General features: G+C 40.9%; 1 protein-coding gene across 3 annotated transcripts in view; it reads left to right on the plus strand.

Annotated features, from left to right (window-relative positions):
- The window catches only part of myom2a (myomesin 2a), a 42665-nt gene extending 25080 nt beyond the window's left edge, over positions 1-17585 (plus strand). For all 3 annotated transcript variants that reach the window (XM_084074253.1, XM_084074255.1, XM_084074254.1), the window contains 19 exons: positions 787-913; positions 2372-2550; positions 2974-3088; positions 3719-3878; positions 4667-4773; positions 5348-5392; positions 6589-6725; positions 7690-7834; positions 10737-10796; positions 12255-12322; positions 12509-12622; positions 13110-13197; positions 13421-13459; positions 14329-14434; positions 14953-15116; positions 15468-15504; positions 15612-15634; positions 16122-16177; positions 16474-17585. In XM_084074253.1, coding sequence (XP_083930379.1) covers positions 787-913; positions 2372-2550; positions 2974-3088; positions 3719-3878; positions 4667-4773; positions 5348-5392; positions 6589-6725; positions 7690-7834; positions 10737-10796; positions 12255-12322; positions 12509-12622; positions 13110-13197; positions 13421-13459; positions 14329-14434; positions 14953-15116; positions 15468-15504; positions 15612-15634; positions 16122-16177; positions 16474-16968 — 2265 coding nt within the window. In that variant the 3' untranslated portion in view covers positions 16969-17585. The remainder of the gene's footprint in view (positions 1-786; positions 914-2371; positions 2551-2973; positions 3089-3718; positions 3879-4666; positions 4774-5347; positions 5393-6588; positions 6726-7689; positions 7835-10736; positions 10797-12254; positions 12323-12508; positions 12623-13109; positions 13198-13420; positions 13460-14328; positions 14435-14952; positions 15117-15467; positions 15505-15611; positions 15635-16121; positions 16178-16473) is intronic.
- Positions 17586-18194: the final 609 nt, after the last annotated feature.

Below are 18194 nucleotides of genomic sequence, written 5' to 3' on the forward strand. Positions count from 1 at the left end.
CTGCTATTCTCAAATGGCCGAAATCTAGGGCTGAGGCGTGTTTTTTTTAATAATAATCAAAATCTACAAAGTAACTAGTAACTAAAGTTGAGTGGAGTAAAAGTGCAATATTTGCCTCTGAGATGTAGTGGAGTAGAAGTATAAAGTATTGAAAATTGGATTACTCCAGCAAAGTAAAAGTACCTAAAAATGTTACTTAAGTACAGTACTTGAGTACACGTATTTAGTTACTTTACACCACTGGATTGCACTAAGCATGAGACTGTTGTTTTTCTATGAGTTTCCTAATGGGGAGAATTACACCGATGCAGTAGTAGGTTGACTGTAGCTTGAGGTAAGAAGGCTTGTGGCTAGAGTTCCTGCTTTTCTAAATCAGTTAGTTTGGCAAAATAAGGGTTAAGATCCCTCTCAGTTAAAAGACTTAGCTAAAAGACACAGAGAGGGTTCCCAAGGGAATGGAATTTCTGGACCGTTATGGAATTTAGAAAATTCTATTCCAGACATTCCTTGGCCATGGAATAATTAGTTTTAATTGTGTATCTGGTTTAGGCATGTCACTCACAACAGTAAGTGGTAAATAGCTGATCCTGTTGTGGTACAGTATCCAAAAAAGTAAATAATTAGTTATTGTGTACATACAGTATATAAGACTTATTTTGTTTTGGAATCTGGTCATGAAAACAAAAAGAAATCAGGGAATTTCACCTTGCATTTAGTGTGTGGGAACCCTGAAGGCACTTTGTGTTTTGTACTGTATGTGTTTGAAGATTCCTTCTGTAACTCCAGGTTGACGGTCTGACGGAGGGAACCTTCTATGAGTTCAAGGTTCAAGCTGCGAACCTTGCTGGTGTGGGAGTGCCCTCCGCTGCCAGCACCCCTCTGAAGTGTGAGGCCTGGACACACGCCAAGCCAGGTTAGGAGACACTTAACTGTCACTCAATGTATCATTGTCTCTAAGACAGTGGTTTTCAACCCTTTTCATGCCAAGGACCCCTGAATTTATACACATTTGGCCGCGGACTGAAATATCTGAAATATTTTTGTGCCAGGGACCCGCAGAAACAAAGATTTGAGTTAAAAATTAGCCTTAAAAAATATATATATATTCAAAGATATGCACACATTTTCAAGATTTTTCAAAAATAGCAGATCTACAAGCTCATAGCGCGGCACTCGGTGATGCGCTATGAGCTTGAAGATCTGCTATTTTTGAATAGCCAAAGCTAAGTGGTTAAAATGATTGTGACGCTATGTTACCAAATTTTCCAAGGACCACTGGTGGTCCCCGGACCACTGGTTGAGAACCACTGCTCTAAGACCTGAGGCCGATTCTACAAATGCCTTCAAAATCACTAGTTTGCACACTTTCAAGTTCAAAAATGTTCCAAAATAGCATATGTACAAGCTCGGAGTGCGGCACGAAGGGAGCTTGTATATCTGCTATTTTTGAATAGTCAACGCAAAAATCTAAAATGAAGCTTTCCCGGTTTTAATGGGTTAACCACTTATCTCCATATTTTAAGCTCGAAGCGCGGCATGAAGCGATGCGTTTTGAAATGAAGATTTGCCAGGGTTGCCACTGTTCATTTTGTTAAAGTGTGCCACAAACAGTGGTGTGCAGGTATTCTGTACCATTGTAAAGAATGGCGGCGTAGAGGTGTGCACAGTTGAGTCACGCTTGAGCTTTGACCGCCAACTTGCACCATATTTATTGTCAGTTTATAGACATCTAATACTTGTCTTATGAAATGTCATGATATTGTGTTGTGACCAGACGATGATGCAGTGTATTTAGTCATTGCAGACATACTGTACTGTACTGTACATAACCACAGACGGACAGCCTCATTACAATTGTTTCATAATTGTGGTTCAACTAGCAAATGAGGTGTCATTAAGGTCGTGGTATGCAAACCGCGAGTCAGCTTAGCTGTACTTTGCTGAGAAGCATTCGTTTTCAAGTCACTTGTAGGTAGATTTGAGCTATGTGGCGAAACTGCTAAGATGAAGTGTAATTGTATACCCACGGCTAATGGTCGACCTTCAACACAACATGAGCTAAACATTGGTTAACCAATATGGTAAACCAATGTGGTTAACCTGCTAGATGATGCCTAACCACAACTAATGGTGGACCTTCAAGACAGCTAAGATTGGTACTCCTGTCAAGTCAGACATCACAACAAAACACTAATCATTCATAAACCATTAAATGCATGGTAAAAATTATACATTTTAATCAAATTGTGTTTTATATATAAATACATGGTCAAACTCTTAGACTGCAAGTCATCCTAAGGTTTATAATTCATGTGAACTCTCACCTTTTGTACGGTATGTTCAGTCATGGGTGTTATGTTTTGACTCTTAGGTCCACCCTATGACCTGAGCTTCAGTGAAGTGAGAGGTGATTCTCTGGTCGTCTTCTGGAAAGCTCCAGTCTTCACCGGGGCCAGTGCCATCACCGGGTACCATGTGGAAATGGCCAAAAAGGGCTCTAAGGACTTTGTCACCCTGAATGCTGAGGCTGTTGGCCATCGTTACCTGCCGGTAAGATCCACACTATCATTCAAATTCATACAGGGTGAAAATAGTCACGATGTGACACGTTGTGAGCTTGTATTGTGTAGTGTGTGTGTGTGTGTGTGTGTGTGTGTGTGTGTGTGTGTGTGTGTGTGTGTGAGAGAGAGAGAGAGAGAGAGAGAGAGCGAGAGAGAGAGAGAGAGAGGTACAATGTGTATAAAGTTACAAAGGCAGATTTGTGTAAGCAAATTGTTTGTGTGATCAGAGTTGAATCTCTTGTGACTTAATCAGCCGGCATCAGCTGACCTGCAACGAGGTGACGTGACCTTTCCTCTGCAACGTTCCAAAACCATTTCCTCCTATCGTGAATCTTTGGTCTGAACTGGGCTTTAGATATCAGGTCTCCAGTGACAATGAGATGAAGATGTGATGTTTGTCTTTTTTTTGCAGGTGACTGGTCTGGTGGAAGGTGAATCGTATGTGTTCAAAGTGCGTGCTGTCAATGCTGATGCTGTCGGAAGAGGTTCCCCGCCATCTGAGCCTGTGTGTGCCAAGGCTATTGCAGGTAATAAAAGCTCTAGGATGATGTACACCAGTGGGTCAGGAGGACCCCAAATTATTTTGGGGGGTCCCCAGATGATTTGCTTAATGTGCAACATTGTTTTCTCAGTCAACAGTAAACAAACCAACATACAAATATGATTTGGCGGGTCGTGGCCTGAAAAGTTTGGGAACCTTTGATGTACACAAATAATGTATTGCACACAAAGTCCATTACTTAATTCCTGTTACATCCCACAACTTGCAGTGGCACATCAGATATTTGCTTAATGTGCAACATTGTTTTCTCAGTCAACAGTAAACAAACCAACATACAAATATGATTTGGCGGGTCGTGGCCTGAAAAGTTTGGGAACCTTTGATGTACACAAATAATGTATTGCACACAAAGTCCATTACTTAATTCCTGTTACATCCCACAACTTGCAGTGGCACATCAGATATTGAATTTAAAATTTGGGGGGGCCCATGGGTCCCTTTAGAATATTAAAATACTATTTAAAAATATGTTTTATTTTGTATTTGTGATCACATTTCTTTTATAAGGTATATTGTTTGTAAATAGAAGCATAATGTATTTAAGTACAGTATGTCACAGTCAGCATCATGACATGTCTCTTTTTCCAATTCCAAGGCTCCCAGGAGATCAACTGTGGCGTGGACGAGGAGACCGGAGACATCTTCCTGTCCTTCGAGGCCTGTGAGATCTCTGAGACCTCTCAGTTTGTGTGGTCCAAGAACTACAAAGCAGTTGGTGAATCCTCCAGAGTCTCTGCTTCAGTTAAAGGAAGAACGTAAGCAAACCTGTCAAACCTCAAATGAAGCTATACAGCTAATGCAAACATTAATCTGAAGTCTCAAGAACTGCAGATTTACACTGTGTGTGCACTGTGGAATAATATAGATACAAAGAGACAATGTCATTGCTGTCGGGTTGCATGTCCAAAACCATTACTTTGAGCTTGTATATTGGCTATGTTCACTACTTTTGTGGGAAACTCTCTTATAACGAACTACTAGGGCATTCATTTACAGGGAAAGAAAAACATGATACGTCAAAATATAGAGATACAAGGTTTCTGCCCGACAGCAACGATACTGTATGTTTCACCAGGCTTAGTTTAGTTTGTCCTTTATGTATTTAACTCTCAGATGAAGAACTGTATACATCTGTTCTCATAAAAGAGAAGTTTTGCAAACACCATTTTAGAAGTACTGGATTTCAAGGTTCATGGTTTTTATTATGTGTTACTTACTGGACAATACGGCTGTGGCAACACTGAAGGCAGTATTGTACTTCTGGTACTCGTACGCCTCCTACACAGTGTGGATGAAAATAAAAATGAAATAAGATGAATACATTTAGTCTGAGAGTAGTACAGGCTATAATAGATGCATACTTTCAGGTGATATACTGTATTATACTACAGTACAACACACTGAAGAATTTGAATTAACAGTAGCACCATGTGTATTTGGATAGCTAAAAAAGTTGCCTGCATGGTTCTGTCAGTTTCTTTTTCTGAGAGATAATGTATGTTTTTTTATCCATTCTTATTCTTGCTGTACTTTCTTTTATCAGCACCAAGCTGACCTTCACCAACCCAGATATAGAGGATTTGGGCAAATACTCTGCTGTTGTCACCGACACTGATGGTGTCTCTGCCAGCCACACTCTGACTGAAGATGGTAGGTGGTGTAGATTAGAATATCCATTAAATCATCACAATTTAAAGCTACAATCCTTGAAATGTTATTTGAATCCATCTGTATGGTAGAGGTATGTTAATACAATATAACTACAGCTACTACTGTAGCACATATGCAGTGGTCCTCCGTTCCTACTCTTCCATAGATGAATTTAGACCCTGAGGTTGGATTGGACAACTACTGTAGTTTGACATCTAGTACTGCCTGAAGCTCATAATGCAATATCTCCCCTGACCAAGCAGCCTTATTGGCAGAGCAGTAGAAACACAGCAGTCAAACTCTATCATATGACTGTGTCGCTCGCCAAAAATTGCAGATCTACAAGCTCACAATGTGCCACAACGCGTTGTGAGCTTGTAGATCGGCTACTTTCAGTGAGCGACACCATCGAACGTCAAAGTATAAATCTAGCTTAACAGGTCTCAAGTTCTTTATTGTCCATCACATAGTGAAATGTTCTTGTTGTAGGAGTAATTGCAGCTTTGTTGTTAGCTGTGTTGGCTATTAAGTGACAGTGTAATAATATTCTTTTTGATAAAATCTCGTTCTGCAGCCCTTAATACCATGCTGGAACTCAGCCACGCCATCAGGCATCCAAGTAAGTATCATGTTTAAGTTGGCTCAAGTTCTCGACTTTTCCGCATCAATTACTTTTTAATTAGATTTGAAAACCTGTTTGTCCAATATTCCATGACTGTGTAGACAGTAAATAGTGACAGGTATTGATGCTAGTATGTTCCTTTGTGTTATCTACTATCCGTTGGAAGGGAAAATAAATTATTCACTTTTTAGTGAATACAGTGACTCAATCACACTCAATCAGTGAATACAGTGTGTCAGGCAGCTAGTATTGTTTTCTTCTAGGTTGTCTGTTAACAATGTCAACAAGCTTTGGAGTGTATTATCTAGTGAGGATCCTAGTATTTGTAAAGAGGCTGAGATTTGTGTATTAAAGAGCAGGTGACATTTGGGAGCAGGTTGTGAAATCAGACTTCTGTATTCAACACCTCAGCATTTTCTTTCTTTTGCACCGTGGGGTAATTATCCGTGTATGAACTTGTTAGGAAATCATGCTATTGTAACGGCACGGTTGGCACGGCTAAAGGTTAACATGTTCTCATAAAAATAGTAATAGAGTCCCCAAACTGTTAGCTCCTACTGTTTATTCCGGATATGACACATTTTCCCACCCTCATAGTGGTAAGAAAATCAAGCTCAAGGGTAGAATAACATTCATAAGTAAATATGTTGTACTCTACAGTATACGCATTAAAATGTCGGTAAGACCAACAGAGAACTAAACATTTGAATATCTGAACATAAGACTTTGATCAGAAACAATTATGTCAAATCACACATGGCAGTACATTTTAATGTGAAGGGTTATGACATTAGTAGCGTACTTACCCTTCCAAGGAATTGAAGTTGCAGATGCACCTCAACAGGGCAGGACCTTGAAAATAAATCACTTCAGAGGGAGGGGTTTTGTATTTTTTATTTTGGGAACAGAGTCTCCAAATAGCCTTAATTCAGAAGACGTATCAATTTACAATTTAGGCAGTTAGCAGACGCTCCAGGGCGACTTACAAGTGCAAAATCAGATGAAATGTCATGAACCTTAGTCAACAAACAATAGGGTAAATAAGTACAGTGCAAAGAGAACAGGATATCAGGTGAACATCCCAGTATCACACAATTGCTACAGTACCTATTATTTGGTGCAATATATCACTTGTGGAAGATTAGCTGTTACTTGAGTGTTAATCCATGGTTTTTATTTTTGTTTTTGCCCAGTTGTTCCCCTGAAACTTGGTCTGAACTACGAGGTTCTGGAGAAGGGCCATGTTCGCTTCTGGCTGCAGGCCGTGAAACTCACCCCCGCCGTGTCCTACAGGTTCATCTTCAACGACAAAGAGGTCAAAAGTGGCGAGGTAGAGAGAGAGCAACCTCTTCATTCTCATGGATTAAAGTTCTCAGTCACCACGACTGATTTTCAGTCATTTGAAAGCATGTCCCGCACCGGAAATAGCCGATCTGCAAGCTCACAACATGTCACGCTGCGACGTGTTGTAAGCATGTAGATCGGCTATTTTCAGTTATTAGTTATTTTAAGATTAAAGAGTATTTGAAGTGGTTGTCTAACAATAGAATACATGTTCAGACACAAGCAAAGGTTAAAAGCCACAGTCTGTGATTTCTTCAACTTGTAGGTTTAGAATCATAATACCAACAAATCACAATTTTATCACAATTCTACATTTTCTATGTCTCCTCTCGTGCTGTTTCACAAATCACAAATTAGGAAAATGTTTCAATCATGAGATTTTATTTTGCTTTATACCATGCATTCTTATTAAGCATAATTTATGCTCCTACATATAGCAGACATACACGCTCACAACAACGCAGTCCACCTGGCAATTTGAACATGTGTCCCACGTCACATGTGAAACCAGATTTCTACCACTCGACCAAGGTGCAATCCTATAGCTTGTCCAGGGGAGATATTGTGCTTATGAGCTTCAGACAGGACTAAAGTTGTCAAACAGTAGGTGTCCTACTGTCTGACACCAGGCTCTAAATTTCTCAATGGAAGACCACCGCCTATACAGATGTGCTAGTGTTATTGTAATAACGTCCCATACAGATGGGTTAAAATAACTTTTTATTAATTCAAATAAGTTCCACATTGCAGTTTTAACTACACTCTAGGAATGTGTATACCAGTAGCAATACATATACACAGCATTACGTAAGATAAATGGAATGTCCATCGAGGGAGAAATAGCAAAAGGTTATGTAACGGAAATATTATCTTAACTTATCTTACATAACATAACTTACATAAACTAATAACATTTAATAAAGAAAGGTCTCTGTGGTGTTGGTTCTCAGGGAAATAAGATCAGCCATGACGTGGCTACTGGAGTCATCCAGATGACAGTGGAGAGTTTCACCAAGAACAGCGAGGGAACCTACACCGTTCAGATCACTGACGGCAAGGCCAAGAACCAGAGTTCACTGGTGCTGGTGGGAGATGGTAAGTCTCTGTTTCACATCATGTCACACTGTTGGAGGAGAGAGACTAACTGACTGACTGATTAAATACACATGAATATCGTTGCTGTTGGGAAGAAACCTCCTTATTTTAACTTTTTGTGTAAATTAACTACTTGACCCTAGCCTGGCTCCACCCCCTGAATCGCTAGCATTCAGGGTCTGGTGACACTGTCGAAGGCGGAGTTTTCTCGATTGAAAATCTGTACGGCGAATCGGAATCGGGATAATCCAGTATGAACCAATCGCCAAAGAGTCCAACTTTGGCCACGCCCCCATCTCAGAAAACGGCTGCATCGAGAGGGCTTTCAGACTGAATAATGGAGTGAAACGAAATGAACGAAATTCAGGCTGAGTGTCAGGCTAACTTGACCCTACTTGAGTAACAGTTTTGGTCATATGAGGTTTCCACCCGACAGAGACGATATACCTGTATATTAATAACATGTATTTTAGGCAGTGTTGCAATGCTGAATTGGAACGTGATTGCACTCTATTTTAATGACGTGACACGCAAGTCGCTTAACACCTACACTACAGGTCACACAATGGACAATTGATATGCATCTAGGCTCATTCCTATGTTAATTCGCCTGGTGTGAGTCGGGAGCCTTTGTAAACTTTTTTGAGGTGTGAATTTAAAGTTGTTTTAAATCTATGCATGTGCCTGCGCGTGCTCCTGGTCAAATAGGTTGTAAATAAGTTGCAAGGCCGTCCTATGAGCAATGCAACCCTGATTTTAGGCTGTGTGAAATGGAATTTTCCAAATGGAAACCACCGCCACCGTATCCGCCGCCTCCGATAAATGGTAAAATGGTAAATGGTGCATTTATATAGCGCTTTTATCCAAAGTGCTTTACATAGATTGTGCATATACATTCACCCATTCACACACACACATTCATACACCGATGGCAGAGGAAACCATGCAAGGCACCAACCTGCTCATCGGGAGCAATTAGGGGTTCAGCGTCTTGCTCAAGGACACTTTGACACTAACTCTGGGGGAGCCCCCCAGCCCAGGATCGAACTGGGAACCTTGCGGTTTCCAGTTCACTCTACCCGGCCACTCTACCCCTGAGCCACTGCCGCCCACTCGGCCCGGCGGAGAACTCAGATGTTTTTCAGAAGGATGCACATTAGCTGGACCAGGCCAGTGCGTTCCTCTTCTCCTGCCGCCTTGTACTGGTACTTCAGCACTTTCATCTCCTGTCTGATGTTGTGGATCCTTACAGCTCTTTGATTCTTTGAGTAAGATGTTCCGGAGCTTTCCGGGCCTGGCACCTCCTGCGTCTCCCCAGGTGTAACACCTGTGCGTTGTGTTGCTTCTGCTCCCAACGGGCACTTCATCCTCGCTCGGTGGATCTTTAAGCCATGGATGTTCTTGCAGACTTTACCGCATGTACACTGCTTGCTCATAGTCGTTTGTCCGTTGCCTGGGTCTGTTACCGTTGTGTCCGTCCTCTTTGTCGACTGGGGTGCTCATCCTCCCCCCCTCTCGGGCACCCCTGGGGGTATTTTTCCATTAAGTTCATCGTAGCTTGGTTGGGTTCCTCCTCTCAGAGGATGCAGATTGGGTTGCCGACCCGTTCTGCCCCGGTTGACGTCTCTCCGGGCTGTCACTGACTCTCCAGTCCTCCCCCTTCAGACCCCAGCTTGTGTCCAGATGGCTAGCTAGCTACCATGACTCCATGGCCCCCCTCTTTTGAGCCACAGCCATCTTGAGGCTCTCTCTGCCGCATTGGTGGTACTGCGGATGGCTCTCCAACCAGCCTGCTGACAGTCGCTGACCAGTCACTGCGTACTTGGAGAGCTTTCTCTCAAAGGCTTCTTCCAAGCGATCTTCCCACGGGACTGTCAGCTCCAGCAGCACTGCTTGCTTGGTGGACTCAGACACAAGGACAATGTCTGGTCGCAGGTACAGTAGGTGACTGCAATATGGCTGGGGAACTTCAGCTGATGTTCAAGGTCCACCAACAACTGCCAGTCTCTTACAGACGGCAGCATGCCTGCAGATGTTCTTCTGGCAGAAGATGGCTTGTCAGAGGCGATGGTGTTTTTGGAGTGTCGGATCTGCTTTGCCCAAGCCAGTCCTCCTGTGCTCAAAAAAGGTATCTGCCCCGCCCCCCATGCTTTTTTGCTTTTTTTGTACATACTGTAGTGTTATTTTCTCTGTAAGCTGAGTGGAGGACATTACTCTTGTCTTTGCATGTCTTTATGTATGTATTTTGTTGTTTTCTTGTGTCATGTCAAATGTGTGTACTGTTATATGTTGCATACATGGCTGTTTGGGTCGCAAGACAAATTTCAGTGCAAACTGACAATAAAGTATTATCGTATCGTATCGTATCGTATCGTATCGTATTTCTGTGTGATATTTGAACTGTTTGGTTGCTACTATATATGTCTATGAAATGAATACCAAGGACCTCAACGGAAAGTCCGCAAGGACTTTTTTGGACGGACCTTTTAGACAAAAGTATTATAAATGTAATTGTGATATATATTGTGAATAAAAATTTAAATCAATCAATCAATCAATCATCTCAGAATCATTTCAATTAACACAGAGGATTTTTACTGTGTGCATACAATTAATCCGTTATTATCTTATTTCTTAACACTTTGTATTAGGCAAAGAATAACCTAAAAACCTAAAAATAACCTAAAAATGACATCTCATAACATGACATTGTTTGTTTGTATTAACAAAAAGTGTATTTTTAAATACAGTACTTTTAATGCACAAATTAGGAAATTATTTCTATTACGGTTATGTCCTGGAAGAGTAACAGAGAGTACAGTTGAGTTTTGACATGCAGATAATATGTGTGTATTGGAGGCCATATATTTACATTGCTGTGCGTGGGAATGTTCTCTTTCAGTGTTTAAGGCTGCTCTGAAGGAGGCGGAGTTCCAGAGGAAAGAACACATCAGGAAGCAAGGTAACTGAACAATGACACGAATGACAGACAGAGTGTCATGTGAAAGGAATAAAAATAGACATTCAAACTTTGTGTTTTTGTAAGGAGACATGTGACAAACCCATGTCAACATCCTCCTAGCAGGTGTTTACATTTGCATTTGCATTTTGCATGCTAGTTATTTTAAGAACTCTAACAGGTGTTTCCCATGTTTTAGGACAGCTGTGTTATTGTTTAGCGCCTGAAACTCTATAGGTTATTTTTAGCCTATGGTAGAATACTGTGTAGGTGCAAGATAACACAATACATGCCTGCATTTTAATGACAACTTATACATTTAAGTGACTGGATAATTAACTGGCAGTATGTGACTATTTTAAAATGTTGAGGAGAGAAAAATATGCGCACCATCTTCAATGTTCCCAAATATTTATTATAGGCAGACAGACACAACGTATCGACCTGTCTTCGTTGGGTATAATAATACAGAGGACGTGTGTCAGGTGGTTAAGTGGAATCAAGTGGGCAGAGCTTTAGTTTAGTTGAAAAGTCATTATGCAAGTTTAAACAATTTGAGGATATGGCACAATAAAGTCCAGGGCTTATTTCCATTGTGGTCCTCATACACATAACAAATACATCTCATAACATGACAGTCATGAACAATGAACAATGACAAATTATTTCCCCAAAATTACATTTACACCAGTCTAAAACCCACTGCCCTTTCTATCCCTCATAAAACCCTGAACCTACTCTGGAACCTTGTCCAATAACCAAACCCTTGTTAAACGTTTGAATGCTCACATTGATCACATGGTTAGAGACACCTGGGATACATGAACTACACAATTAACAATGATCAGCCGTTAAGTCATCATGTCAAGTCAGCAATCATGGAATGAAAATGAACAGATGCTGTTATTGCTCTCATCAAGTGTCTAAAATAAGGACAATAGAAACCAATATGCTAAATATCAATATCAGTCCCCCATACAAAACCCATGTCCCAAATACACAAGGTTTGAAAAATAATACAATAAAGAGGACCTGCAGGTAGAAAAAGGACCCACCCAAGACAGTGAAGTGTGTACATGATTAAAACCATTAAAAACAAGTACAGGAACGGCTTGATGTCACATTACTCATTCAAACCATGAGGTAATGAATATAAAATGTCTCGTGTTGTAGTAACAGGCGCTTGTGGTTGACACCTCTGATGGGCTTATCCACCTTTTCTGTACCTACAGTACATATTTAAAGGAACTGATGCTGTGGCCTGCCTGTTTGATGTGCAATAGCATGCTATTCTAAATGTTCCAACTATAGTTCTAGCATAGGCTAGAACTATTTATGTGTAAATAGTATTTGACCCAGTATCATTGTACTGTACATGTTGGCAGTTGTCTCTTGACATAACCTGCATAGAACTGGCAATATCTTGAATAATGTAACATGTTTCTGTGATTTCTTTTCCAGGCCCACATTTCTCAGAGTATCTGAATTTCACAGTGGATACGGACTGTACCGTTCTGCTTGTTTGCCAGGTAATACAGAATTAAAAATAATTAAAACATGTTTTACCATCATATTAAAACAGATAATATTTTCTCAAGGTGAATCTTGAGGAAAAAAACCTTGCTATAAAAACAGATAATGTATCTTTTTCTCAGCATATAATTGTTTTTCAGGCTTGTCACAAAAACATTCTCTCTGTGTTCTGTATGTCTCAGTTGGCGAATGTGAAGAAAGAGTCTACTTTCCATTGGTACAAGGATGAAGATGAGATTGTTCTTGATACTCCCACTAATGTCCTGTCTGGCACCGCTGCTCTGCCCATCCAGCTGGTAAAATATTCATGGCACGGTTGGCACACACCCTGACACTCATGAAGGAACTTATTCAACTCAGCTTATGAATTGATTACCATAAGATTTTTTCAGCCATAATATATTGTTCAATCCAGTGGTTCTCAACCTTTTCAGGCCGCGACCCCCCACGGCATTATGTTTAGTTTGCAATGTTTGCCTCATTCTTATATTATTTGCCAATTTGGCCAAAGTTTGACCTATATTTATAGCATAGTTTGTTGATTTACTTTTGATGCAGTAGGCCTAATGGCCGTATTTATTAATTTTCTTTCTTTCTTTTTTTGAGGTATTAAAACGGTCTTAAAAGTCCTTAGATTGTCACTTCATTCAACCCCCCCCCCCCCCCCCCCAAAAAAAAATCTAGCGATCGATCTATTGGTCTAGCGATTGATCTAGAGCTCTATTGATCGATCCAAAATTGCTTGTTTAAATGTTCCTCTAAGTATGGTGTTTGTTTTCTCAGTTCTCCAGAAAGGACCAAGGCATTTACAAAGCAACTGTCAGTGATGATAGAGGAAAGGACACATCTGTGATTGACATTTCTGGCCAAGGTACAACCTTAGGATCAATACCAGTGAATGGTCAACCTCTTACTGTTGTATGCCCATTGTCTCCGCCAGGCCATCTATATTCCACCCTGATTGGCGAATTCCAAAACATTGCTGGCCCACAATAACCTACCTGACCTGGCTGAGACCTGTGCTCTAAGGAGCAGTTTTTCTAGTTCATCTTCCTTAAACGGTCTGATTTGATCTTTCGTTTTCTGTCTTGCAGTGTTTGATGACATCATCAATGCCCTTGCCCACATCGCTGGTAGGAATTGAATTTCATCATCTTATCGCACCCTTTCCTGTTACTGCCACCACTAGCTTTATTACATACAGTACACGATGTGTTGAGCAACCTTTTACAGAAGTATTTCTAATGGCCTACAGTACACTAAGTGATAATAAGTTGTTGTTTGTGAGCTGTGCAAGAGTGCCAAAAAAGAAAACATGTAGTGAAGTTAACCTCTGTTTGTGCCCTTTTACACCACAAATTGAGCAAATACTGTACTTCCAGGCAAGTGTATTATGCAATGTTGTGTTATTGTCACTTCTCCAATATGGTGACATATCCTTTTTTTAACCACTGGCAGACACTCTTAAAGAGCCATCTACGACCTGGTGAATCAATATGCTTGTGTTTATCTGTTTGTATGTCATACAGACAAACACAATCATATCGTTGCTGTCGGGCAGAAACATCTGATCTCCATATTTTAACTTTTTGTATTTTTTCGTAAATGAGCATCACACAAACGCTTCAAAAGTAATAGATCTACAAGCTCGAAACACGGTGCGAAGCGACGCGTTTTGAGCTTGTAGATCTACTACTTTTGCTATTTTTCTATTTGAATCCTGAAAAGTAACAGTTTTGGAGATAGATTGTGTTAATTAGTTTTGTTAATAAAGTACCTCCCTGGTTCTTGTTATAATGAAAAACTCACAGAACTTCATGGGTTCATGGGGAAGTTTCAGGTCATGGAAGGTTCTGGGTTAATACCCTTTTGTGTTGTTGAAAAGAGCCCAATATTAATACTATGAATATGATTGTGTTTAATTATTTGTTTGTGATGATTCTGATGAATATGGCTCTGATTGTATTAAACATGATTGTGTTTTGGTGGTGCTTGGTGATAGGTGCGTCTGCCTCAGAGCTGGTTCTCCAGTGTACTCCTGAAGGCATCAGGCTGCAGTGCTACATGACCTACTACACAGAGGAGATGAAGACCACCTGGAAGCACAAGTATTGATTTTTTTATTTGTATTTATTGACAATATGCACAGAACAAAGCAATGTACACAGGAAAACGTCGAAAGGATAGACACAAGAAAGCTAAACGCTTTATTTCCATTGTGGTCCTGTTGAAAGGGCTCTTTCTTTGTCAAAGTCGGGACCCCCAGGGGTCCTTAAGGGATTCCAGGGGGTCCCCAGAAAAATCAATTAACCCATTTAGACCGTCTGTGTCATTTTAAGATTTCTTTGGCTATTCAAAAATATCAGATATACAAGCTCATAGCGCGGCACCGAGTACTGCGCTATGAGCTTGTAGATCTGCTATTTTTGTAAAATCTTGAAAATGTGTGCAAATCTTTGAATATATATATATTTTTTAAAGCATTAGGATTTAGAACTTTTTTTTTTAATCGGCCTCAGGTCTTAATGGGTTAAGATAGCATAAAAAATAAAAAATAAACAAATATGCATGCAATGAATGCTTAGTGTTTAAGCCTGCACTAACATATCGGACATGATCCTCACAGGGACAGCAAGATTTCCTCCTCTGAGAAGATGAGGATTGGTGGTACAGCAGAGATGGCCTGGATGCAGATCTGTGATCCCACAGACAGAGAGAAGGGACAGTACACCATCGAGATCTCAGATGGTGTCAAGACATACGCCCGTAGCTTTGACCTCTCTGGACAAGGTGGGCGATGGGATGGATCATCACTAGACACAGGAACCATATACACTGTACAACTATCTACTCTATACTGTATACTCTAGTGTAAATTTTACTCTGAGACTCTGAGACCGAATGGACCCGAGTGGAACCGAGTCAAACTAAATGTAATGCCTCAAATCCTACATTCGAAGTGCTTATCAGGGTGAAGGGGTCCCCAGTTCAAATATCATTATTTTGGGGGGTCACAGCCTGAAAAAAAGTTGAGAACCACTGCATTAGTACACTGAGAGTCAAATTAACACTGATGATTTTACTGTGTAATTTACTTTAGAAATGTCCTAACTTCCTTTTCTTTTTTGTTTTCTATTTCAGCATACACTGATGCTTATGAAGAGTACCTTAGACTCAAGTGAGTCATTTTAAACAATTTATCCTATAATGTAACATGTAAATTTAAGTTATTTACAAATTATAATGATATTAACAATCTTCTAACGTTGTTATCTTATGTTACAGAGCTGCAGCATTTGCTGAGAAGAGTGAGTATATTATTATCTCTAGAAGGCATACTGTATTAATGACTTTTAATTTTGTCTTGTTTTTTTAATCCCATTTCAATTATTTTCACCCAACTAGAGACGGTGACGTTTCACTAAACCAAATTTGCCCCAGATTATAACTATAAACTGATAGAATAAAATAAATATATTGTTGTATAATATATGATATTATTGTTACATAGTGTTTTCCTAGTGTTTTCCTAAAAAGCAGTGCTTGTTTACAACACAGAAGTAACAACTGAAAAGGGCACAGTTGGAAAAATCACATCCTGATACAGCTGTAAACCGCATTTAAAATGAAATATTGACTCATGGCCAACTGGCCATAATCTTTTTGCAATGTAGGTCTATGATTTTCAGTGAAGCTTTCTTTTTTTTTTTACAGAGAACATTTATATCATGCAGTTTTTTTTCCTCAGAGAGCATGAGTCAGCAGAAAATAATTGATCTCTATTTTATTTCTCAGACCGTGGTAGAGTGGTCGGTGGCCTGCCTGATGTGGTCACTATTATGGAGCATAAGGTAAAATTACGTCTACCTTTCTTATCACCTGAACAAGATATCTAATGTAAATGGACAGGATGTTCACCATTACACACAAGTTCATGAAGCCCATCCATTGTTTCTGGGATTTAGTTAACAACGTCAGCTAACTATTCTAATGCCTTATTTTTACTACTGTATGTTACTTTTTGTAATTTGTTTTACTCTATGTACTTTACTGTAGGCATATTCTTAATATTCTAGATCTCTAATGCACTTTAAGGCACTATACAAATTTCACCTCTTAACTTGAATTCTTCCTCTCAACTCTTCAGTCCCTGAGCCTCACCTGCACGGTGTGGGGCGAGCCGACCCCAGAGGTCACCTGGTTCAAGAACGAGTCGGAGGTGTCGTCCAACCCGCACACCAAAGTCACATTTGAGGGCGGCAAGTTCGCCAGCCTCGTCATCACCGAGGTCACTCCCGAGGACTCCGGCAAGTACAGCATCAACGTGCGAAACAAGTACGGAGGGGAGTTCGTGGAGATCACCGTGAGCGTCTACAGGCACGGCGAGCAGATCCCCGAGCCCAAACTGGGGCAGCCCAAGGCGGCCACGCCCGCGCCTCCTCCCAAGACCCCGACTCCTTCCCCAGCTCCGTCCATGAAGAGCCCCACCCCTACCCCGTCCAAGTCCGCGACCCCGGCTCCGTCCATGAAGAGCCCCACCCCGGCCTCCACCCCGGCCTCCACCCCTGTCCCGCCCATGTCCCCGAGCGCGTCTCGCCCCTCCTCGCGATTTTCTAAGTCCCCAACCCCCCCTAGGAAGTAAGAAAGAGGGCAGTGAGGGCATTAGAGGTTACTGATCCTTGGCATGAGTGTGAAACCAAAAAGCTGTTACTTTAATGTGTATGTAGATGTCAGTTTTAGATACCGTATGTCATTTAAATGGTCACTGCGCTCTCAAGGTGAGAAAACGTGTAATACACAAAATGGCCAGGGTAGACCGTCCGTCATGTTCAGTGTTTCAAAAGCTGCACCTTCCTCTATTTAACATAGCGGAATGCCTGTATACATTTTCTTGTGGAATGTCTAATGAATTGTCAGAGAGTTGAAACCACGTAGGGGTCTGGTACAGGACCGGTGTTCTCCATGGTGGGAATTTAGCACCAAACATCAGCCAAATGCAATGCATTTCTTTGTGTTATGGCTCGTATGTTTGTCTAGTATTCTGTACCAGCAACTTTTGTCAACCATTGTTTTGGAGGTCCTGTTCTAAAGCAATAAGTGTCAGGTGATATAGTGAAACCGGCTGGTTCATTTGAGAATGTACCGGCCACTGTGGGGCTGTATTAGTTCTTGCCCTTGTTACTATACCAGAGAGGACTGTCCGGTTCGAATGTATTTCTCCACGCTTTGTGTTGACAATAAACCTTACTTATCACCCTCTTTCTGTTGTCTTTGAAATATATGTTTCCCTCTTCTTGCTTGATTGGATTGTAAACCCTATGATATAATTAGCACACTTGGGGCACTATCTTGGGCGGCGCCTTACCCCTTCGCATCACCCGCCAGCCGTGAATTACGCACAAGGCAGCTGGCACTGTCCCTAAACGGTATCTTACGGCCGTACTATACCCGCTATACATCATGCCGACTCCGTTATTTGTGCCTGGAGGTGTGGCCGTGGGCATGTTGTTGCAATATCCCTGAAATTGCTATCTTGCCCACATGTTTGTGAAAGTGCATAGCGGATTCTAAAACCACCTGCTATGCCAAATTTGTTAGGTAGAGAGCGCGTCTGCAATGGAAATGTTGGGAGTCGGCCCTGTAATCCACAACAGTCTGACTGTTAATTCCTTGTCTCAATAAATTGTGTTTTTATCAGCAGTTGCCAGTTAAGCTTATCAAAGACAAATACAATGTTGTTTGATCTGCGTTTGCTATAAGCACACTAGACCATTTTGTTTAATTCATCCAGAACACAAGCAGATTGCTGTAATTTAAAGTTCTCTATAACCAGCAATGTGTGAGTGATAATTCTGTGTATCAAATATA

Source organism: Gymnoscopelus microlampas, assembly GCF_963454915.1.
Source record: "Gymnoscopelus microlampas genome assembly, chromosome: 2".
Lineage (NCBI taxonomy): Eukaryota > Metazoa > Chordata > Actinopteri > Myctophiformes > Myctophidae > Gymnoscopelus > Gymnoscopelus microlampas.